General features: G+C 40.1%; 1 protein-coding gene across 1 annotated transcript in view; it reads left to right on the forward strand.

Moving 5' to 3' along the window:
• Positions 1-6,400: 6,400 nt before the first annotated feature.
• SEMA3C (semaphorin 3C) overlaps positions 6,401-24,845 on the forward strand; it is a 159,080-nt gene continuing 140,635 nt past the window's right edge. The window contains exons 1-2 of the mRNA XM_034765654.1: positions 6,401-6,854; positions 10,088-10,228. Of these exons, the coding sequence (XP_034621545.1) occupies positions 10,126-10,228 (103 nt within the window). The 5' untranslated portion in view covers positions 6,401-6,854; positions 10,088-10,125. The remainder of the gene's footprint in view (positions 6,855-10,087; positions 10,229-24,845) is intronic.

A 24,845-nucleotide genomic window follows, 5' to 3' on the forward strand; every position in this document is an offset into this window, starting at 1 on the left:
GTTTTCAATATATCTAGGATGCAAATTCAAAGGTAAAGGATCTATGTCTGTCCTACTTCATCATGCCAGATTCCCAACATGTTAATGGGTACAAAGGGCAGGATTGATATTCAATCTACAAAGACATCAACATTTTCCCTCCAGTGACCAATGAGTGTTAGGCACTGTCATCCTTTAAAATGTACCAGAATAGGGTAAGATGAATGTTCTATTCAAAGTACATAAATAATGCCCTCTTATGGCAAAACTTAGGTATCCCCAAAATTCAGTTGGTCTGAGGTTATTCAAATTCTGATTTCACATTCCAGTAAACTAAATAAACTTTACAGGAAAAAAAATAAATAAAGAAGAAAAAGTCAAATATTCTGTGCATTGCATAACAGTAATAAGTGATAACATGCACAAATCCCTACTTTTTTCCACTTATTTGAAATTTGTGAAGAAAACCCAAGTATTGTAACTACTACTTGTATAGATAGGATGGAAAACTCTTTCTATAACTTCTTGATCAGCATTCTGGGCCAACTGAGCAAGTTTTGTTTTTGCAGAGGAAATGGGAAGGTTTATATAAATACTTTAATGATTCCTAAAAACAAACTACTATTACTGATTCTGGAGAGGTTCAGAATGTAAATAAACTATGAAGGGTAAATAAAAAAAAATGTGCTGAAATCCTAACGTAAAATACATTTACATCTAATTTCATTAGAACTCCTCTACAGTATGTTGCAATAGCTTTGGTTTTCCACAAACAAATTTTAATCTTTTAGAAATGTTGATATTACAGGAAAAAGGTCTTAAGAAAAATTTCTTATCTGTCCTGTCTTTGCTTTTCTTCCTACTGACATTGAATAACTGATTCTCACTGATGAAGGTGTAACCAAGGAAAGGATATTGTACACTGGCTGCCATCCAAAATATAGATTATTTTTTGTCTTTCTTTTTGGCATAAATCAACCTGCTTTAATAAATATATATCAATGTTCAATTAACAGCTGTTGAGGCAAATGGAAGTTTTGCCTGGATATAGCTTGTGGTATATGGGCTACTGCCATTCCTAGTTCATTTTAAATATTAGCCTATACCCCTTCTGTTGTCCTAGGGCCCAAAACAATGCCCTTTGAAGTGACTGGAGATACTCCCATTAACTTCAGTGGACACTGGATCTAGCCCCAAAGGCTTGCATTGTACATGATCAAAGCATGCTCACTTTACTCATGCAAGAAGTACCAATGGAGCCCATGGGACTAGTTTGCTCAATTAGAATTCAATAATTTGCTATCCTGCAAAAATGTTTTTGAACTATCTTTCAAAATATCTATTGTATTGAGGGCCTGGTAGAATAAAATAAATAACTGTCCCTCTCACACATCAGCATTCAAAGACATTTTATAAATATGTATAAGGAGAGAGAAAGAGCAATCACATTAATGTATGATACATACAGCATTTGAAGTTTTTCTTGTCTGGTGCCTTGGAAGAACACAGTGGGTTCAGAACAATACAGCAATGAAGAGATCAATACTGAAGCTGCAACATCCATAAAATACAATTTGAATAATGCTTTTATTCCAAAGACAAACCTTGATACATACCAAACAATACAAGATCCTTCTTAAGGAATGTAAAAGGACACATTATGATAATCTGCAGGCAACAAAGAATGTCCTCCAGATTTCAAGTACTGAGGCAAATTCTTCCGTCAGTTTCTTTGATGTAAAAAGAATAACTCAAATGCCATAGAGACTGAAAGCTTTGCATCACGCCCTTAATGAAGTTAATCTGGAGTTGCACAAATGTAACTGTGAGCAGATTTTGGCAATTATATTCTTCCTGCTGCTTAAATTCCTTACAGAAAACGTAACAGCATGAGAACTCCACCCTGGTGTGTGCTGGGCACAGGGGCACCGGAACAGGGGTAACCAGGGGGCCATGACCCCATCACTTTTAAAAGTGGGAGGGCTATGCCGTAAGGAGAAGTGACAGGGGGAAGGGAGAAGCTTGGGCAGAGAGCTGGGTCTTGGGGAGAAGGGGTGGCGCAAGGGACGGAAATCAGGGGGATGGGGCGGCATGGGGGTGGGGCCTCAGGTGGGTGGGGCCACAGCTTGGGCATCGGTGGCACCCCACTTTTAGGGAGCTTGTGCCACTCGTGGTTGGGCAGTAATCAAACAAGCATTCTCACTAGACCTCAGACCTGGTACACAGACAGTGAAAGGAACCAAAGGTGGCCAGGTTTGGTTCCTTCCCCAATTAAAATGAGACGGAAGGTGAGGAAAGGCAGAGAGTATGGCTGAGGTCTGAGGCAACTGTGCTTGTTATATTAAGGTAGAGGAAAGGATTCTATATTCAGGTGTTTAGGAGTGTGTTTCAAACCAAAAATGAATTGAAAACAATTCACAAGTCCTTTTAAACGTAAGTGGCTGAAAGTGTTCTATAAATATTGATAGTTGCAAAATAATGTTGGAATAGTTACACCAAAAAATCCCCTTCATACAGAGTGATAATATTCCCTTTGGGGTGGCTCAGCCCTCTGTGGTGTGGTCCAGTGGACAGGGCACCCTGCTGGCACTTGGAAGATTTGGGATCTATTTCCAGTTCTGCCACTGATCTGTTATATGACCTCAGGCAAGTCACCACAATGTTCTGTGCCCCTATTTTCCTTCTCACCCAAAGTGCCTCCATAATATAAATATTGTATCTTTTGTATTCCTCTGTCACCATATTCTGAATACTTTGTTCCTCCTTTAGTCAGGAGCCATCCCTGGTATGTCCTCATTATTCAAATCCTTCCTAAAATACACATTTTCTATACCAACTAATTTAACCACCAGCAAAGGAGTGCTAACTTATTAGGTCTGTTAAAAAACACAAACCAAATCACATTCAGAGGCACCACATACATCAGCAGTGGCTGTATCCTCATAGTCTCCTGCACTCTCGGGAATAAGAAGCTGAATGACACTGGATCTTGCTGCCTTTAGGAAAAAAACCCGTTGACACAGCTTTATCACAACCACAAATAGATATATTTCACACACTTCAAATCTCTCCTGGCTGGGGAAGAAAAGAGAGAACCGAAGGGAGATCAGTTCTGAACTGTCCACCTGATGACCCCGTATTTCAGTGAGGAGCTCTGGTGCTCCACTGACGTGTGAGCAGTAATAGAGAGGGAAGCTGACATCACTCACTCTTGTCACTTGGGCTCTGGCCACTGGCTGGATAGGCAATTGTTTTTCATTTTATTGCCAGCAACGGATTGTGCTTGATGGTAATTTTACTGTGTCTTTATCAGCTAATGATTGTGTCTTTTATCATAGCTGGCATTTGATCTAGTCTGATTTGAGAGTCAGTGTTTGTGTTAGAACGGAAATTGATTGCTGCACCTCTTGATCTTCTTAATAGCTTCTTTCCTGCTGATCCAATCCAATTACACCACTTGTGTTCAGCCACCTGCTTCTCACCACTACCCTGTCCTCCTTTTCTCCATCACCACCTTTCTGCTTCTACTCCGCATCGTCATCGCCTAAAACGGTATGGCCCTTCCCCCATTCTGCTGGTCTCCTTTAACCCTTTCACCACCTTTATTCCATTTTGCAAACATAATACATTCTAAATGATAATGAAGAGCGGGGCCCCATTGTTCTAGGCACTGTACAAACATAGAATAAGTGGCAATCCTGCCCCAAAGAGTTTACAACTTAAATAGACAAGGCAGAGTAAAGAAAAGGGATATAACTTGTATGTTCTACCTTTGCCCTCCCCTTCTACCTATCCCCTTATTATTTGCTGCTGTCATTTGGTATGTTATGTCTTAAATTGCCCTTTGATTCTGCATGGGTGAAACCTTGGACCTAAGCAGAGACACAATGAAGTCAGCAGGTTCTCAGCATGCTTGGTGTGGACATGAGGGTTTGCCCAGGCAGATCTCTTAGCAGGAATTAGAACCTTACACTGTGAATAATCTGAGGTAAGGATCAAGATGTGATTCTGTTCTGACATAGATAATAATGAACCTGGAGTAACTCCATTCAAGTCCGCAGTGTTGTACCATGGTAAACGTGGTGTATGTGAGATCACAAGTGGGCTTTAAAGCAGCTACCATGCAGTGTGCACGATATAAATAATTAATACTGATCTGCAGAATTGGGCCCCTGTTCAGACATTTGTATGTCTGTGTTTGGCTTTAAAATCCTCAGCTAGGAAAGCAAGCATGTTGCATACCTTTCATTTCACTCAGAGGCCTGATTCATTCCAGTAACTATTCCAACCCCACCTCATAGTTTGGAAAAGTAATTTCCATTCCACTGTCTGAGCTTGACACTAACACATGCTATTTATTCCAATACAGTTAAAATAAAGCTTTAACCATTTCATTCATTGCAGATGTGTGGAGTTTTAAAATATGGTGTGAAGTTAATGATTAACTGTTAATCAGCTCGCTCCTTCTCTCTCTCTCTCTCTCATACACTCACACAATGAATAAAGCAAGTAAATAAATATAGCATGGTTGCTCTTACTTAGATTTGCATTTTGATTTCTGAAATAAGAATAGTTCCCCTTTCATAACAAGATTACACCTCCCTGATTAAAGTTCTGTGTTCATATCTCTTCTTATATTTCATTTGTTGCTTTATGAACCCAAAGTCCTCAAGGGAGTGTCAGAAATCCATATACTTTTCCTGTGTGCTACATTTGACATTTGGATCTCTAACTGTGCTAACATTTTTTAAAAAAGAACACAGGTAGCCACATGGTTCCTTTGTGTCTCCACATGTGAAAATACTGAGATGTGCAAATGATTCCAGCTAAGGCTAACAGCAACTTACATTTGAAAATTTTCCTCAGTTCCCTTTTTCCAAAGGTATAATGGGGTAGGCTGGTGTATTGGTGATCCTGGTTGGTCACATTTTTTGTGGGTTTTTGTTTGTGTGGTTAAAATTATGATAATTTTTTTTTTTTTTTTGGCAAAAATCTAGGTGGCATTTCCTGAATTCCTCCTCCCCTCCTGTTTTAGGCCAGCATTACTAAAGTGCTTCCCTGAAGTATTGCTGTACCAATGTTCCCTTCTGGAATCTGCACTGCATAGACTTGGGCATAGAGCAGATTCACTTGGAAGAATGGCAGTCTTAGCTCAGAAGTGTCTGGGTCTGCAGGTCAGGTTGATTGTACAGGATATTCCCAAAAGAGTTCAGGGAAATCTTGCACAGAGCATGTCTACACTATGTGCCAGAGCCTCATCTGAGAATCTGATAAAGCTTTTATCTTAATATGTGTTTTTAAAGCACCTTGGGTAACGTTTGCAAAAGTACCTAAGTCCCATTGAAGGGGAGACTTACGCTGAACAGGATTAAGGCACGTGTATCACTTAGCTGCTTTTGAAATTTTTACCCTGGTCAAAATATTTGGAGCTATCTACACAATCTTTATTTTTAATATTCATAATACTCATCTAGCTGGGTCTAATCAGTGCTATCATCTGCCCCTCTGATAAATTCCATTTTCACCCCATTTAAAGTTTTAAAAAGAAAGGCACTCTTGCAAGAATCAGATTTTGCACCAATTTTTCCCTCCTAATCAAATGTTTAGTTTTTCTTCCCGGTCCTCTTCCTCTCTGTATAGCGACCTCTGCTGGGTTTTAATATGTTGTAATCCCTCTCCAGCAAGTGCTGTTCATCTCATCGCTGAGACCCAGTCCCCTAGCCTTTATACGTTTGGCTCTTGATAGAATTGCATTTTTAACATGAACATCAAAGCATGTCTTGTAACTGACTTGGAGTCCTCTCCTTGGCTTGAAACACTTCGGTTTGCGGAATTTGAACGTTCACAATAACTTTTCTATATAAGGTTGTGGTGCGGATTAAATTCCTTTGAGGCAGGTAGGGTGGAGTTAAAGGATTATCAAGGGGGAGGAGGAAGAAAAGGAGAAAGTCGGTTTGTAGAGGGGGTCACAGACAATACTTGCTTCAGGGTGCAGAGGAGATAGTAATAGGAAACAATAGCCGTCATAAACAGAACAGGGATTGTTTTCTAGTTCAAAGGTATCTCGGATCACTGGCATGCGGTGGAAACTAAATTTGGCTATTTCTTTGGCATGCGTTTATAAGGAGTGTTCTGGAGAATCGGCCCTGGAATCCTGCAGAGAAAGAAATATTTTCCTTAAAAGGATTTAATCGTTTTTTCCACTTAAAAAGCATAGTGCAGTTTCATATTTATGACCCAAGTGGGTCTGCCTGCTTTCCAAGTACTGTACGAAACCCTCTTGACCCACCCTACTGACTCCTCTACAGCCTGTGAAGCAAACTGATTTTGTGAGCTGGCATCTTTATGTTGCACAATCCAGGACTGGATTTCTTTCCCTGACTTCACCTCTCTGCGTTTCGGCGCCTTTCCCTGTTGCTGTCTTTTTCTCTCTGCCTCTGCCTTTCTTTCTGTGTCTCACTCTCTTCCTTATGGGTGTGGCCTCTACAATATTTATGAGATCTGCCCCTACTTGCTCAGCTAATGATGTATTCCAGCCCGGGGTTAGCTGCCTCTGTAGAGCGGTTGCTGGGAGGGCAGTAGGACCAGAGTGAGTGGTGACTGTAATTGGAAACCAAAGCTTTCACCGGCAGAGCTCAGCTACTTTCCAATCACTCTTAGGTGCTTAATTAAGGAATGGGGAGAAGAGCTCCCGGTGCCTGATAGCAATAAGGATTATTTTACAAAGAAACTGGGAGCACGTTTGCAACTACCAGGAGGAAAAGGTTTTCTGCAATGAGCCAGGTTTGGAATTAAAGTGTTCTGGTGAAAGGAGCGGAGTCCATAAACTGATAGAAATTTGATGGCATTGCATTACTGATCCCTTCAGTAGCTAGGTAAGCATGATTAAAAGTTCTCTTTCAGCGCTGTCATAGATGTGAAGTGTGATTGCTGAATTTTGCCACAGCTCATAGTTAATTACAATGCTATTTTTTTTCACAATTGCATAATCCTTATTTTTCTGGCAGTGGGTGATTTGACGTGCAGAAAGTAATTCTGGAATTCAGCCTTGAGCATATGACACCTGCCCGGCGGTTTACAGTGAAGTTATACACGACTTTTTCTAAAGCAGTGGAGCATTTCTTTAAAAAAACAAAAAATACAAAACTCCACGTGAATGCAACTTTCCCTCTTTACTGTAACAAGTTTGTTATTCAAACTTATATATATAAATATTCAAACTATTCACGCTGTGAAAATAGGAACGCACAGTGAGAAATGAAACTATTTCGTGTGTCTGTGCTAAAGGGGAGCACTTGTAAGAGGTTAGTGCAGTTGCTTGCCGGTAAAGATCATGTGCTCAGAATACGTTGATTTTACTTATTATTATGACTTTCTAGAGATAAATACAGAACTGGGATTTTAGCCCAAACTGGGATTCTAAACTGAAATGAGTTTGTGTTCAATTGCCAGGGGGCCCCAAGATTCCTAAAATTCAACATATTTCCATTCTCTAACTCACGTGTCAGAGAAGGCTGTAATAACAAAGCCCTGAGATACCTTTCTGGCAGCAATAAGCCTTTATTATCCGTATCTAACAACAGGGCAGGGAGCGTGCAGGTTATTGTTTGGATCTTATATTGCCTGTCACGTTTGTGTAACAGTGGAAATTTGCAATTCAAGCAGTGAAGTATAGCAATATTTCATCCATAAAACTGATGAAATTAGATTTGGCTAGGAAGGTGGAAGGAGAAGGGAAAGAGGGATGAAGGGGTTTTTGTTTTTTAATTTTTGATAGTTCCTTCCAATATGATTTAGCAGAACCCTTCCATTTTCCCTCTATTCCTTCCCATCTGTATTGCAAAGAAGGCACAGTACTACTACTGTAGAATACTAATCCCATTGCATCTGTTAAAATCACATGTTTGGTATGATTGGCCATTTGTTTTGGCCGGACAAGGCAATCTTATCAGGATTTAATGGCATTTCTGTGTTTGAAGAAGGTTAAGTAGAAGGCTATCCCGTGGGCTAGTGGTAGGGTATTGAATTTAAAACACACAAAGCAGTGTTAATATTGGAATTGGTGCAGCTTGTTTAAAAATTATTTTTGGCAAAGGCTACACAAGTATAATTGTATTAGTTAACAAACCCGTAAAAATTAACTGGGGATGTTCCAAAATGGGTTGTTTCCTTTTGTATTTCAGATCTGTATTTGGTAAATTGCCCACATCAGTGGTTTTGTCAGTTAGCAGAGAAACACCACAATACCTGGTCTTGATGCGTTAGTCAGCTCCAGATCAGCTGCAAGGGGTTAACGCTGCTGAAACAGTTGCAGAAACTCTCCCTCTCCCCCCACAACCCCAGTTTAGTATGGAATTCTGGTGCAGATTGTAGCTCTTTTGAAAAAGATGTACAGTAAGTGAATATTGGATGACTGAGGTGTGGTAATGAGACACTGAGCCTTTCACCTCTGAGTCAACTGTGAATCCAATCCAAATTGGGACTGATCTGAAGTTGTCATTATCTGACAGCTGTTTACTGCCCTATATGAAACTAGTTGGAAGTTAGAGCCAGTTCTTTTAGGACAGATGTTGGTCTCACCAGAGAGGGCAAGGACTGAATGGACACAGATACAAACTACTCCACACTGCACCTCAACTATACTCTAGCAGGATCACCTCTAAGGGTGAAGACAGTAGTTCTGTATTCGCATAGTCCAAATAATGTCAGTTCTCGGGATAAACATAAACTTTCAGTCCCTAATGTTATTACTCTGTGGGAATTCTTACTCTGTGGGACACTAAGGGCCACATCCTGCAAGGTGCTGAGTGCCCTCGCCTCCTATTGAATCAGTATTACCTCCTTATGATAGCACTCTCAGAAGGCACTGAATAGCATGAAGAAGAGGGGTTGTTCTTATACCAACTTCTGGCTACCTTTTTAATAAGAAGAATGGGGTTAGGAATCAGTATATATGGAATCAATAGACTTGGGAGCTAATTCCCCACTCCATTGCACCAGTGCAACTGAATCAATGGGGAATCAGAGCCTAGTTGTGTGTGACCATAGGAAGATCCCTTAATCTCTCTAAGCCTCCATTTCTGTATCTGTAAAATGGGGCTAGTTATATTTGCCTGTTTCTCAGGCTCTCTTAGCCTTTGGAAAGTGATTTGAGATAAACAAATGGGAGGTGTTGTAAAAGTGCTAAGTCTTAGTGCTTAGCTTTGAATGAGGTTTTATTTTATGGGCTCCCATTGACTCCACTAGACTTTGGATCAGGCCCTATATGAGCCACTGTGGAATTCGAAAAGCAGCACGTTCATAGTATTCTTCCTTGAAAAGCTACTCAGAAAGGTGAGTTCTCTCAGATATGCAAATACACCCACCAGGGTTATGAGAAGGGAGTGAAGCAATGGACTGAGCAGAGTATTTATATATCATATAGTCTGAAGTATTCCTATTATAAAACACATATCTGGGACTAAACTCCCTGAATGGGATTATCCTGAGCAACAGTTGATGAATGTTAGGTGTAAAGAGTGAGGGTGAAATCCTGGCTCTGTTGAAGTCAATGGTAATTTTGCCATTGACTTAATGAGGCCAGTATTTCACTTTGTCTTTTTTGTTGTTTCTTATATACTAGAAAATACACTATTTGAAAAAAACAAAAAGTCAAGGGCTCTCTGGAGCAGGCCCGAAGTTTAAAAACGGTATTGATTAAACATGATGTACAGTAAGGAAAGAGGTCTAAAAATATCAACCAGCTTTTATTCATGAAACATTATCTCCCGTCCTTGCTTTGCTCTGCCTTGACATTTAGCATAATTATTTTTCCAGCAGGTGGAATTGTCCTTATTGAAATAAACTGGGTCTAATCCTGCAGTCTTTACTCACCTAAAAACTTTATCTCTGTGCGTCCTAAGTAAAATGCTTACAGTTCTTTTAGTGCCTAAGCAGAACATATCCAGACAAAACATTTTCAGATTTAAAAAGAAAAAGCAGAAGTGTCATTTATTATAGCTTCAATCTGGCAAAGCTCTCTGACACCTACTGGTCTGTACTGTTGATTTTGGTCCACACAATTTATATAATGCCAAATTAGTAATGGGCTCTTTTTTTTTTCTTTTAGGTTTTATTTCTTGGATATTAAGTTTCACATCTGAAGATATGGCATTTCTAGCAGTCCACGTGTTGATTGGGATGTTTATTTACTCTAGCACTGTGAAAGGATCCCCCCAGCCTCAGGCCAGGGTGTTCTTAACATTCAATGGTAAGAAAGCAGATAAACACTCCTAAGCAAATGTTATTGTAGAACATTTTCTTCTTTTCATTCAGTCCAATAACTGAGTAATAAATAAGGTGATGGCTTCTAAATGCGTGTCCACATAACTGTTGTTTTTTTTAATTATTTGTATTACTGTAGTGCCGACAAGCCCAATGCTGAGGTTAACTCTTACACAGAGGCTAGTATTAGCAATAATTACAGGCACAAATACATGGGGTTTATTTTATTTTTTTTCTTTTCTTTTTTAAAAGTGTGATTATGGCTTAGGCAGAATTAACGCATGTATTCCTCTCCTTAATTTTTGTATTTTTAAATGTAATTATTACAGTGCATATTGCGATGATTGGCCAACAATTGCAAAAGACATCAGTGATTCTGGTTCCCTCCATTTTTTGGTGCCCATCTAGAGACACCTTTAAAGAGACTAGATTTTGCGAAACGGCTGAGGACTCACCATCTGAAAATCAGGCCTTTTAAAGGGATCTTCATTTGGGCATAAAAAAATCACCTGCCATTTTGTACTCTATTGGTTTGGTGTGTACTGTAGTGGGTATGCTTATGAATTTTAAATTCACATGGGGTCAAATTACTGATGCCCATATATTGTAAACAGACTATTAAAACGCTTGCTTTCAAAACGTTTGCACAGTCCACTTCTAAAACTTCCTTCGTTTAAAATGCTGAGCAGTACTTTTTCATAATAGGATGTAAACGTTTTAAAATTCTGCATTTAATTGCAAAACCGGACCTCCTTGCATGCTGGCTGTTAGCATTTATGGTGGTGATTCCATGTGTTACTGTAGTAATTTTTCCCCCTCCATGTATTTGTATGAGAATTTCCTAGAGGTTTTGACAAATGCTGTGCTTAAATGAAAAGAATCGAATGCTGCAAAATATGCTTTGAATTGATGTTTTCTGCATATGCTGTTTCCAGGGCTGGAATGGAAATTTGTGAGATTACACATTTCATGAAATTTAGAAGGAATTCAAGCCTCAGGCCGAGCCATTATGACAGACTTATCTATCAGCCTACACTGCTCAGGGCCCAAACCACTTGCAAGTGTGACTAAGTCATCTAGCCCATAATAAAGAAATACAGGAAGAATAAGTGGGGAAAGGCCAATCAGCCAGTCAGGAGCTATCTGTGTTTTTATGACTGACCCCATTTATTCTATTATTGCTTCAATCACTGAAATGTCTGGAAAGCTGTTGCACTTGCTGTATTATTCTTTGTCTGAAACTGTGAGCCCAGTCACCTCTCCAGATATATAGGCCCTCTAGGCCTATCAATTCTATTGAATTAATATTAGTAACTATTTGGCACTTAATATTCAAATCCCTCTCCCTTATACAGATGCTGGGCTTTGGCCTGTCTTTGAATCACATAGAGCAGCTCTTGCCTGCATTGGGGCAGTTTTGCACTGGTCTCCTGGTGCACGGCTGCCCTGAAGCTGGCAGGTCTTGACACTTGAAAATTTCCCCCACCCTGCAGGGAAATCGTTGGGTAGCCTAGAGTCACCTTAGTGATTCCTACACTGCTCTACCACCAGGACTTTGGTGTAGTGGGTTTGGCATGGAGAAAGTGAGTGTGACCAGGGTGTCTCTAGTATAAGTTAAAACCACCTTGGGGCTGCTCTAAGTTGCTCCCTGGGATCAACCTGGTGACCTCAATGCCAGTTAATGGGCTGCATAGTGGCTGTAAGTCTCTCCTCTCTTCTAGGCAATGATAAATGCACAAGGGATAGATCAAAGGATCTGTTTTCTTTGTTTTTATATTTCCCTTCTTTCCCTCACGGGAGGTGGGGAAGTAGGTCTGTCAGGATTCTTCACCCCACTTTCTATTTTTTCCACTGGCCCAAAGATTCCACATGAGGGTAACCCTATTTCTGGTGGCAGAATCCCCCCCCCCCCCCAAAACTGGTAATATCTGGAGAAACACATGGTAAATGTTAAGTATAATGAATGTCTTTTCCATCTCTAATAGTCCTAATTCCATCCTGGAAAAACAGAGCGTAGAGCTAAATTCTACGCTTAATAGGTCATTTCCACTTCTAATTTCCATGATTCTGAGATTTTAGGGTGGCAGCCAGTATATCAGGGAAGGTATTACTGGAAAGAAGCCCACACAAAGAGGAATGATTGCAACATATTGTACATTGTACAGTAATAGGTGATGAACCTATTGGGCCAAATCCCCAGTGAGTGTAAATTGGCATTGGCATTAAGGTCACTATTTTGGTGCTGAGATGCCGTGGCCACCTGGAAGAGCGGAGGATGTTTAAGCTTTACAACAGTATTCCTCACAACAGAGTCTAACCTCCCAGGCTGTCAAAATTTAGCAAACTCTGACCCCAGGCTCAGTCTGGACAGAGGCAAAGCCTGCTATGAGTGTGTGGTGCTGCTCTAGCCAGAGCCATAACAGGCTTATACAAACCAGACCACACTATTTTTCACATTAAATAGCACAGAAAATAGCATATCTGTCCCTAATTTGAGAACAGAGTAGGGTGCCTTAGTCTGAACAGGAGCTTCCACTTCTTACAGATCTCAACGGGATGAGCTAGCAAGCACAGGAGGAATGGGCCTGCACTTCAGATGTTTGCCTGAGACTCAGGAGAGCTGAGTTCCATTCCCTGGTTTGCCACAGTTGTCCTGGAGCCTGTCACTTAGTCTCTCTGTGCCTCAGCTGCCCATCTGCAAAGGGGGAATAATAGTACTTCTATTAATAGTACCTCAGGGGTGCTGTGAGGATAAATACATTAAAATATTGTGAGGTACTCACATACTATGGTAATGCAAGCCCTATTAGATCTAATATGAGGGTCACAACCCCCTTTTGGCCAGTACTGCCTACTTTTGGTGCTGCCCCACCCTTCCATAAGTGGAGTTAGGGCTGCTTTATTCCACCACAACCCATTATTTTGGTGAAGTGCCCATCCACAAGGGGTTCTACCACCATTCAGGCCCTGGTGAATTTAGCACAATTTTTGTAGAGTAATGAATATTGCAATATCTTTGCTTCGGGCTAGATTCTGCTACTCTTATATAAATAGTTCCTTACCCCAGATTGCTATTCAGTGTGAATAACAGTGACAGTCTCTGTCCCTCAGAGAAGAGAAGTAGTAGTCATGGGAGCTCCCAAGCCTCGCAAGGCTGTGCTGTGATTGTATTTAAATGGCCTGATCTAATAATTTCCTCTCAGTGCCTCAGCTATTAGCCATATTCATGGATTTCCTCTGAATCTGCTCTGAGTTCTGCACATCAAAATGTCAAGCCTAGAGCAATTTTCTTTTGTTTTTCAATAGAGTATATGTTTTGAATTCCTTGCTTTTTAACAGCTCTTTCTGAGTCTCTGAAGTAAACAATGACATAAAAAAATTATACATATATATGTAATATATTCAGCATTATCTGAAGCACTGAGTGGTAAGCTCGCCTTGTAAAATGAAAACAGTAAGTTTATTTTTTTATTAAGTTTGCTTTCCAGATGGTCAGAAGAGCTTTGGGATGTGAAAAGGGATTTCTTAGCTTGCTGTGTTTGACAGGAAAATTGCCCCATCTACAGTACAATGGGGCTACTATTGTGCACTGTTCTGACAGAAAAAGGTGAAATGTGATGCTGTTTATTCTTCAAAGGTGACAATACCGCCTTTCAGCTTTAATGTACTTCCAAGTCCATTCTCTAATAATAATAATCTCTTTACCAGAAGACACTGCATGTAAGAATTGTTGATTTTTGGTAGAATGATTCTCACTTTAAAAAAACAGCATATTATGAAAATTTAACTATTTTTATCAGCCCTTATGGTTTAAACGTAATGAAATTAGGCAACAATTACCAGTCAAGATGTTCCTCTTAACTCAGGATGCCTGTGCGAGATTGTTCATGTTTTGGATTGGATTCATGTCTCACTATTATAATAGCAGTACATACAGGAATAAGAAGGAAAGGGGTCGGGGTGGAGAGAATGCAATCAGGACTAAAAAAGAGTGATGCATTTTAAAGCTGACATGATCTTCTAGGAACAAGTCCCTTTATGTTCACATAACAGCATTTAACATAAGGGAATCCAGTCAGCATCTTGACCCATTCCATTTTTCATCAGGAAAGATAGAGATCTGAAATGACTGAATCATTAGTTGCTTTCATTCCTTGTCATGCTTTGCATCAAGAAGGAAATGTAATTAAAAGTAAGCCACTTTAATATCTTGAGGGCCTGATCAGTTTTGCAATTAATTTCAATGGGAGCAGGATTAAACCCTTAATTTCTATTTTTGAAATCAGGAATATGTCCCCTTTTCTATTTAAAATAGAGTTTGTGACTCATTTGCTATTGCTAAATGTTTATTTGATGTTCGTGTGGAATTTAGCATTTTATGTGCCTTACGTGCCTTAAAAATTCCAATGTCCTGCATACATTATGCCTGATTTTCTATTGCCTTTCATGTTGTACCATCATGTATATCTGTGCAAGGCGAAGTCAGCTTAGAATCGAACCATTCACTTTACATGGGTATAAGTGACTAGACAAAGCATAAATCCATGGAGAATCAGGCTCAGGAATTCACTAATCTGGCTTGGCAGTTTTATCATCGCCTCATTGTCCTGTTAGCTGTAGTGGCCAGATCCTCTGCTTCACTGCTTTTGCACTCAGCAGAGCCGAGAAGGGGATGGGAGAAGGAGGGAAGGAAGATAGTTTTAAGCTCCCCTAATTCTGCAGTTGTGAGGGGGTAGTGTGGGGCGGGGGAGGGATAAACCCCCCAGGATACATTAGAGCAGTCTAAATCGATAGTCTTCTGCTAAATTGTATCTATAATTACCTCATGAACTACTAAGACCACCCCTGCTGTTTCTGACCCCACCAACGTATATACTTGTGCACACACATTCCTCAGTGCTACTACAGGGGTGGGAAAATGAGATTTTGGGGTCCCTTCCTACAATTCTCCTAGGGGCAAAACTCTTCTTGAAGCCGGGGAATCTTGTTCAAGTAAGAGGTACAGGATCAGGCCCCAGGGTAGTGCAACATTTGCTTTGGTTTCAATTTACATATAGCTACAATTCAAGTGTGGGGTTTCATGTGCTCCCAAACCATGTGTGCTGCATTGTTCTGAAGCAGTGCAAGGCTGCTCCAGAGAGTTTTTGAGCCTTGGCCCTTTTAGCAAACCTGTTTTCACTTCTGAATTCCTATTGAGATGTCCAGACCAGGTGAGTTTCACAGGTTTCAGGTTTTGATGTGCACATTTCACACATCCATGTATATAACACCACAATCAAACAGAAGTTTCTCATGTAGCTCCCCCACTGTCTTCACTGAAAAGGACAAATAAGTAATGGATCAGGTCTAAGTTTGTGCAAGTTTACAGACAGCTATGTCTCTCCACAAGGCTTAAAACTTACTAGAACAAGTAAACAACTTCTAAGAAAGACTCACCCAACTTCATCAATAGTAATTAAAAAGCATAAAATGTCACTAGAGCAACAGCAGCACTTTTTCAACTGTCAACATATTTTAAAAGATTTAATATAACCCCTGTGGTTACCCTCCAGGAGAAATAAAGAAACTGAGAACCACTTTCTTTTAGCTTTTGAGCAACAGCAATACAGCTTGTTTTCAAACAATCCCTCATTGTAATGCTAATGTTACCACACTTAATAAAAAGTTCATTTATTATTTGGGCTACTTTGTGGTGTTGACAGTCCAAGTAGTCAATAGTTTTGTGGTCAAATAGTTGGTGGGCTCTTCGGTGTTGTTCATGTAATGAAAGCTACTTCCAAAGGGAAGCGACAGTTGTAGGGTAAAAGACTACAGCACTTACAAAACCCCCAAAGACCTATCAATCTGAGATTTTATTTCTGTTTTGAATGCAGAACTCATCAAGTTTCTCTCAGATTTTAACATAGCATCATTGTATTCTGGGAATCCTGGGCTACATTTTTTTAAAGTAACTAATAATTTTCTGTTCCCAACTTTAGGGACCTTTTATGGGTATGTGTCTACACTGCACAATAACCTCGGGTGCTGACTCAGGTTTGAGCCCAAGCTCTGCTTCCATCCACACACAAATCAGTATGACTTGGGTCAGCAAACACTCAGGACCCAGGATCCTGCTGGGGGCGTGAGTCTGAGCACAAGTCCCGCTATGACTCAGGTCCAAACCCTCTCGTGTGGCAGTATGGATGCAGGTCAAGCCACAGTCTTGAGTCAGAAGGTTGGTGTAGTGCAGTATGGATGCATCTGCACGGTTGTAAAACCCGGGTCCAGCAACTATAAACCCAGGTTCACAATGCTATGTGGACACTTAGGCAAAAGCTTGGAAACATTAAGTTCACAAGCCCAGGTCATGCAAATTTGAGCTTAGTAGACGTACCCAGAGTGGCCTAATTTTTAGAAAGTGCTGCACACCCACCCTTTGAAAATCCAGCCCCTTTATGGCATCTCAAATCGAACACCTAAAATCACAAGTCACTTTTGAAAATTTAGGACCACAAACTACAAAGCTCAACACTACACTTCATTTTTTAAGATAGAAAAGTAGGTACCCTTGCCTCTGATGGAAGTGACAGCCAAATAGTCTGATTGTCTTTGTAATTTAGATGTATGGATTTTAATACAATGTTGTGTGGTTTTTTTAAAAATGGTATTAGCCATTCAGCAGCAAACAGCCCACCTCTGTGCATAGGAAATGTGTTTATTTTTAAGCGGGTTCATTTACCTTGCTGTTTTGTTAAAACTGTGCTGTGCCAGTGTGGACATAATGCAGGGAACGTTACATCTGCATAATTAATTGAAATATTTAAACTGGGCACATACTGATTTTTTTTTTTTAAATCCTCCTTTAAGAAGCATTAAAGGAAGTGCTGTGCCATGTGAAAAGCCCAGTGTTCTTTGGAAGTGCTCCACCTGCAGAGCTCTCATTGATAAATGACCAGAGTCTTCTCTCACCAACCCTTATTTCATAGCTCTGTCATTCAATTGACTGCCATGGAATGATTTTTGACTGACATCAATGCATGTGAGAGGTGACTCAGACCTGCTTTCCCAAGGTGATGTGTGGGGTGGATTATGAACTTCAGCTATGAAAACTATCATACAGTGAGGTCAGGTGGATCGGCAAGGTGAAACGAGATTTTTGTCTGGTCTGTTCATCAGTGAGTCTCTCAAGCCATTAGAGGAAATGATGAGCAATAAATGACTGCAAAAGATGGAAGGTGATGGAGAATCAAGCCCAAAATCTGGTAGAAGGCTTGCTAATTCAGTCCTTTTCTTTGCTCAATTCACAAATTAATTTACTCATCAGAGTGCTAAGAGCTCTATTTCTTTCTGTTAGAATATATTTTAACAGAGAGGGGCTGTGTCCCTTATCCTACTCCCATTCTCAATCCTTGGAGATTTGGATGAGTGGATGCCGGCTCTGAACTACCTCCGGTTTTGACTTTGGTTTAGCAAAAGCCAAGCCTGTCTGAGCTCGTTTTGACAAACCCTCCTTATTTTAATCCTTTCTAGTTATCACAGAAGAAATGGAATGGTCAATTCCATTATTCCCTTGCTACAATTTTCCCTTCTGTTCGCTGTTCCAGGCCAAACACTGCAGTCCCTACTCAGGTAGAGATCGTATTGACAACAGTGTACAATGCGTCTTCTGTTACTTAAAAAAAATTACAAATAGAGAAAGGCATTGACATGCCTAGTATCCTAACATGAATTATATGAATATCAGTAACAGGAGCTGCACCATGGGCCATTTTCTATAAAACCGTATACAGACTTGAAGAGTTCTCGGTGCACTTTGATATACGATGCTTCAGAAGCCTGTGTGTGTGTGTCAGAGATTATTACTGACATGTGACACACAAAAATTACTCATTTTTATTGGAGGGTGTTGAGTGAGCTCCTTCAGTAAATAAGCAGATTGATTAGATGTTATGCTCTCTCATTTGGACTGGTTATTTCTTCCTTCAGCATGGATGCTTTGATCTTTACAATGTAGGTTTCTATTTAACTCCAGCAACACTCCCTTATAGAGGACTGGGCGTTCCTGTGGGCCCCATTTTTTTCTTCTTAACCTAAGAAGCTTTTACGAATACGGGCACAATTTGCTGGTGCATTCTATGCCTTCCTGTAAAATGTTACATTTATACAGTGATGTTTCATTCCTAAGGATCCCAGTTCATGTGGCATACTTATGGAATCCTTTCATGCACCACTGACAGGGTAATTGTTCAGGGGATAGAATGCCTGCTCACTAATTTGATTTTCATGAGTCACTTGTTAAAATCCTGCTACCAAACTGATGGGAGGATTGGGAGTAACTGCACTGCCTCTGCATGGAAATCACTCATATGGATATGGTTACATCACCCCGATATTGATGTTTTTTCCCCAGAGGGTCATAAAAATACTCCAGGAGAGAAAATTGTTTGCCTTTAAAATAAACCAGAGTTTGCCTTTAGAATGGACTCAACTTTTTATTCTGTGTTTGTACAGCACCTAGAACAATGGGGTCCTGGTCCATGACAAGGGCTCCTAGGCACTATGGGAATACAATTAATGATCCCAGAAGTGGATACCCCTGGGCTCCTTACAAAATCTCCAGTCCCTTTCATTTCAAAGTACACAAGTTGACCGCTGAGCTCTAGTGAGGATATTTTCAGGAATATAGTATAAATATTTTCGACCTAAAGACTTAATATAAGTGCATTTGCCAATCTATGTAATCCTTTTCATTATATATATATATATATAGAGAGAGAGAGAGAGATGTGCCAGTAATTGGTTTAAATGAGAGAATGCATGAATAAAAGTCCCAGTATTTCACACCTCCTATCTACATGGCAGCCTGGTACATGAAGTTTATCATGCTCTAAGGGGAACATTTTTTCTGGGAGCTCCCTCTTAAAATATACTGGCAGCACATCACTTCAGCAACTGTTCACCAGTGCAGTCACAGTGAATTCATATAAGGGAGTGAAAAGAAACATAACATCTATTTGAAACTGTAGATGCCATTTAGGTAAGCATTCTGGGCCCAAACCTGTCGGGTGCTGAGTACTTCCTGAGAGGTTCTGAACACCCTCAAACTGACAGGAGTTGAGGGCATTCAGCATACCGCAGCAGTTTCTCAGCACCACATAGGACTGAGCTCTTAGTACTCTCTCAAAATAGAATTTGGCCAGGACATCAGGACATGACACCCCTATGCTTGTTCTAAGTGCCATGTGATTTTTTTTTTAATGACCGCAGTAATCTTGGGGAGGGAATGTGGTGTAATTTTCTTACAATATGAAGTATTTATTCCCAGTGCAAATGTCAAGTACCAGTATGGTTGCATGTAATATAACATTTAGCAGTTGTTTGGGACTTCACACACAGACTTTTAAGGTGTCCTATTTAATTTAGTTAGCTACTGCTGGGATAAATGATTACCTCACTATAATTACCTTCTAGCATGTGCGTTGCCAAGTTGCTTAATGGAAGAATTTTGTCTTAAATTGGATTTTCTACAAAATTAATAGTCAAGAGGAGGTTGGATCCAAATTCTTTGATTAAAGGCATTGCTTTCACCCATTAAAAGGATCAGACTTACACTCTGAAATGTAGAATAAGGACTTTATAGTCATACAGTAAATGTAAACGTGTCAGATCAACATTCACTTCTTCTGTGCTTTCTATTCATCTACTTTTACTCTTCCCTTTGCAGTTCTTTCGGTTTCCTTTTTGCCTTAAGATCATTTATTTCATATTCCAGCAGCTCTAAACACTCTCCTATGTCCTTCTCATAGAATTAGTGGCTTTCCTGAACTCCTTTCTCTGAGCCCTTTTAAACTCCCGTTGTCCTTCCCAATTTCTTAGTGAAAAATCTTTATTATAGCCTCAGCTTTCACAAGTAGCATGTGATGCAGAATAAATCGATTTATGGGGATTCAGCTTGGCAAATACATTGCTTCTTTGAACAGCTGCATAAATCATTCTGTAACCCTTCATGGCCCAGTTTAAATGAGCTGGTGAAGTGGATATACAAGGCAAAGGGAGTATGTTATATGAGGCAGCTGTTTGACCACTATATCACTTCAAGAAGTGATGGTCAGGGTTGTTTTTTTTCCCTACCTCTTAACATGCCAGAGCAAGGCTGCCAAAATCTATACAGGAGGAGAAAATAAATTGGCAGATAATTGAATGTGTCTGCAAAATTTAGATAGCAAATCAAATGATGGGAAAAATGTGCTGGGAAACCTCCTACAACCGCAGTTACTAGAGATGGAAAAAGTCAAATGCATATGGAAAACATGCTCAGGTTTAATCCGTCCATGTAGATGTGTACATGATCTGTTTGATCCCAAAGCACTTTAGAAAGTACGGGCCTGACTTCTGTGTTTGGAACTGCCACTGCCACTCAGCTCAGATGATTTGCCAGACTGGACTCTGGACCTGTCCAGGAATCACCTGGCCTAACACTGAAGCACTGCCACCTATAGAGTGAAACATCAGCCATATTTTTAACAGCATATAACACACCACATGCTATTTGGGGACAGGGAATGGAGATGAATACTGTATTCTACTGAATTGCTGAGGACGTTTGAGAAGGTAGGATGTACTTACCCAAGAATTTCACCTGGTCCCAAAAGCGAGACTGATGTGCCCATGTGAAAAGTGCCACCTTGACTAACCTTAGGAGATCTAGACCTCAGTTTGATGCCTTATCCAAAAAGATGGTGTTGCCTCCCAACACCAGTATTCACTTTCTAAATAAGATGAAGAGCTTAACCTTCCTAAATTGCCAATGCTGTTTCCTACAGCACCCTGGAAATATGATCAACCTCTGTGTTACTGTTCAGCTTGAACACCTGAAAATGGAAGAAATTGAGACTTCTCTGAGAATATTGCCTTTAAAACATTTGCATGGTAAAAGGACCCCTTCTAGTTTTTAAAAGTTCCTCCTCATTCTGCTGCTCCATTCACTCAAACCTACAGAATCCCAATCATTTCAGTTTTGTGAGAGGGCTTTTTGAAGTGAACACAGTAATATGTGGAGTGTTCTTAGAAGCGAGACTAGCAAACTATAATAAAACAATGCAAGTATTGTCACCCCCAAAAATGGCATTTTCTGTTTTATTAGTAAGAACCAATTAAGATTTTCTAAGAAAAGGCTGGCATTTCTTCAAAAAGTTACTTTTAGAGGCCTGATAGGGTTTAATTGGCATGGAGAGCTGATCCTGGGCTTAGATTTTTTGGTGGGTTTAATGAGAATACATCTGGAATTTTTAAAGCTCATTCTGTTAAAAACCTCACTTCCTGCCACAGTTCAGAATAACTGTATCAGCTGCACTATTTCCTTAATGTACATAACCTACAGCAAAGAGAAAAGGGGCTAAAACCTTCAGGAGTTTTGTTGTACTTTGTATTCAGGATATTTATATGGATTTAGGCAAAGGAAGTATACATGACTATGCAATATGAAGCTGTGTTTGTCTGGAGACCCAGAATGTCTCAATATCAGTATCCCCATCACCTAGTTACAACAGCGTTTTCCACATGCACATGAACTGTTTGCTATACCAAGAGACTATGACCATTACCATTGCTATGGATCTTTGGGTAAATAGGACCACAACTTTTAAAGCACCACGAACTAATGGTTATGAGGCATCTAATGTGAGGAAGCCTCGTCTGTGCCTGCCATGGGTCAGCTCTCCAACCCTACTGGCCTCGGGCAACATAAGCTCTCCCCGCTAGGCCTCACAGGCCCCGCTGTCACTCTTCAGGTTAGTGATTGGCACACTCCAGCCCTCAAGCATCTCCCTGGAGTGTCCAGCTCCTGCTCCACTGGACACTCGCTGTATTCACTGCTCCGCTGCGTCCAAAGAAGCAGTACAGCCCAGCTCATCGGTTCTACCTCACAGCAATTTGATTTCATATCTACATCAAATATGCTTATTTCACAAAGCAGACAGACTCAAATAGAAGTATTGGAAACAAAGGGTTACATATAAAATAATATGCATTTTAGAGCATAGACTTAATTAATAAGATATTTCAAGTCTAGTAGAGTATTGCTCACCCAAAGTCCTTGCAGCGCTTTACAGCCTTGCTGGCTGCGACCCTCCTTTCATGAGACAAGCATGCTGCCAGTTTACCTGCTAGGTGAAATGTATTTCTTTCCAAGATATACTAGACCAATCCTCTGTCTTTATTCATAAACAGGACACCCCTTGCTGTTTCTTCCTGTAGATTTCCTCATCTCTCAGTTCACATCTGGCTTAGTATGCAAATAAGCATGCAGCATAAGGCATATAACACAGAAAGGGAGGTAAGTGTAAGTTTCCTTCTGCTTGAAAGGAACATCTCTGATGAATGACACCTTCTGATGAGCTGCCTTAACTCCAAGTCCTTAAAAACATAATTTCAGTATAGATACATAACTCCTCAAATATTATGATGTAGATATTGGACCCAGATATCAGATCCCTGTAAAACCTTATGCACCCTCTGTGGTCACATATGAGATGGGTACTGCGGACATTCTCTACAGGAGATAAATAAGGCATCCGCCAATGCCAGCTGCTTCTGTACAGCAGAGAGCACGGGAGTATGCATGTGTGTTCAGGCTCTGCTATCGGTGAGGAAACAAATTGCATAGTTAGCATTCTGCACAGCGCTTGTGCCTGGTTCTGATCCACTATGACAATTTGGGATTTTTAAAAGCTGTCATTTGATGCAGAGCAGGTGTGATGGTAAATTACTGTTAACATGTTAGCATCTGCTTCAAGTAATGGCTTCAGGGCATCTGGCTTATTAGACACTGTCCAGAAGAGAAAAGGTAACTTTCCCAAAAGTGATCAGAAATGTGACCCAAATGAGCATTGCATCTCATATGGGAGCCTCAGGTAAAAAGCACCTCCAAACACCAGTCACTTTTGTTTCATACGAAATAGAGTGCCTAAAATGTTGGTACCCAGATATAAAAGTTTTGGATTATATGCAAATTATTCTACTTTAAAGCAGTCCAGTGCTTTGCCCCAAAAGGGAACAGTGTGTGTGTATTTTATATATATATTTGTGTTTCTCTGTACCATATCTATTATATTCAGAAAGATCCTTCTTAAGAAGAGATAGAAATCCTATATGTGAAATGTGACATGAAGCAACACAAAAGCAATCTGTCAGTTGATCCTGCCTACATTTTCTGCACTTAATCTCTTTAGCTGTCTCATTTAAGTGAAAGAGAGATTGCCTCTTTGCTGTTACACTGAACTTACTCATAAAAGGATGAATAAATCACTGCACAGGTTCTGATGGGGTGTGCAGAGTGAGTGGAATTAAATGCAGTCTTTTCAGGTGCAGAATTGTATTTTATTTATTTAGTTTTGGAAATTCTATTGACTCCTTCAGCACTAAGATAAAGTTACTTCTAAATTAAACAAACAGAGTTTGTGACCAAATCTCAAAATAAACGTTGGTTTTAAGACGGGCTTGAGACCTTTGCTTACTGCAACATCTGGATAAAATTTATTTCAATTTCACCATTTTCAAAGTGTGTGTCTGTCTGTATAATATTATATATAAAAGATAAAACAGACACTATATAGTGTGTATGTGAACTTGTGAGCAAGTTTTATATTATCAGCCGTATACACACACACACACACAATAAATATTTATAGTGTGTATATGTATATATATATTATTTGTAATATATATTACAGACGTGTGTAATTGCAGCAGTCTGGTAATATGACACTTGTTCATAAGTTTATCCTTTTGAGACACGTTACTAGTATCTATATTATTTCTGAAACATGAAAGCTGAATTAAGAGTATCTAGTAAATATTCTCTCCTTTTTCCTGGTAAACTCACCACATCATCCATGACAAACAGTTATGGTCCCTTTACAATATTGACTGTGAAAATGGCAGATTTCCCTCGTCTTGTCTTTTCTCTTGAAATCTTAGGGCCAGATCCCAACAGGTGAGCAGTTGATTTCAATGGGGCTGCTATTCAAGTAACTGCTCAGCGGCTTCACAGTCTTAACCAGCTGTCATTCCACAGAGATACAAAATACCAGTATTAAGCCGATTTCTGGTATTGGACAAACCCACAAAACGAATGATCTGTTGTCCAGACTAACTTTGTATTTCCCAGGAAAACATAAGGGCCTGATTCTGTTCTTACCATTCCAGGGTGTATTGGACAATGGAGGCACACCAGTTTAAAACTGACGCAAATAAGTTCAGAATCAGGACCATATTATGTTTTTACCATTAAATCCTTGGAGGGGGTGGGGGTGGGGGTAGTCTGTATATATGGAAGTCAATGGGAGTTTTGCCAATGACATCAGTGGGACCAGGATTAAACCCTTCACTTCTGTGTCAGTTATGGCCAGTGTGGTTGTGGGTTTTGAGGGATGGCTATCTATCCACTAGGAACTGGACTGACACCGCCACTTCGTCAGACACCTTCAGATGGTAACTTTTGGTCCCTAAGTTCATATGCACAAACTAGCAGTGAAAGCTTCAGTCTCCCATATCAGTCCCCTGCAGGGAGGGGAACTGAGGTATTACTGTAAGGCAAATATTGAGTATTAATACTATTAAGTATT

This window comes from Trachemys scripta, chromosome 1, assembly GCF_013100865.1.
Source record: "Trachemys scripta elegans isolate TJP31775 chromosome 1, CAS_Tse_1.0, whole genome shotgun sequence".
Lineage (NCBI taxonomy): Eukaryota > Metazoa > Chordata > Testudines > Emydidae > Trachemys > Trachemys scripta.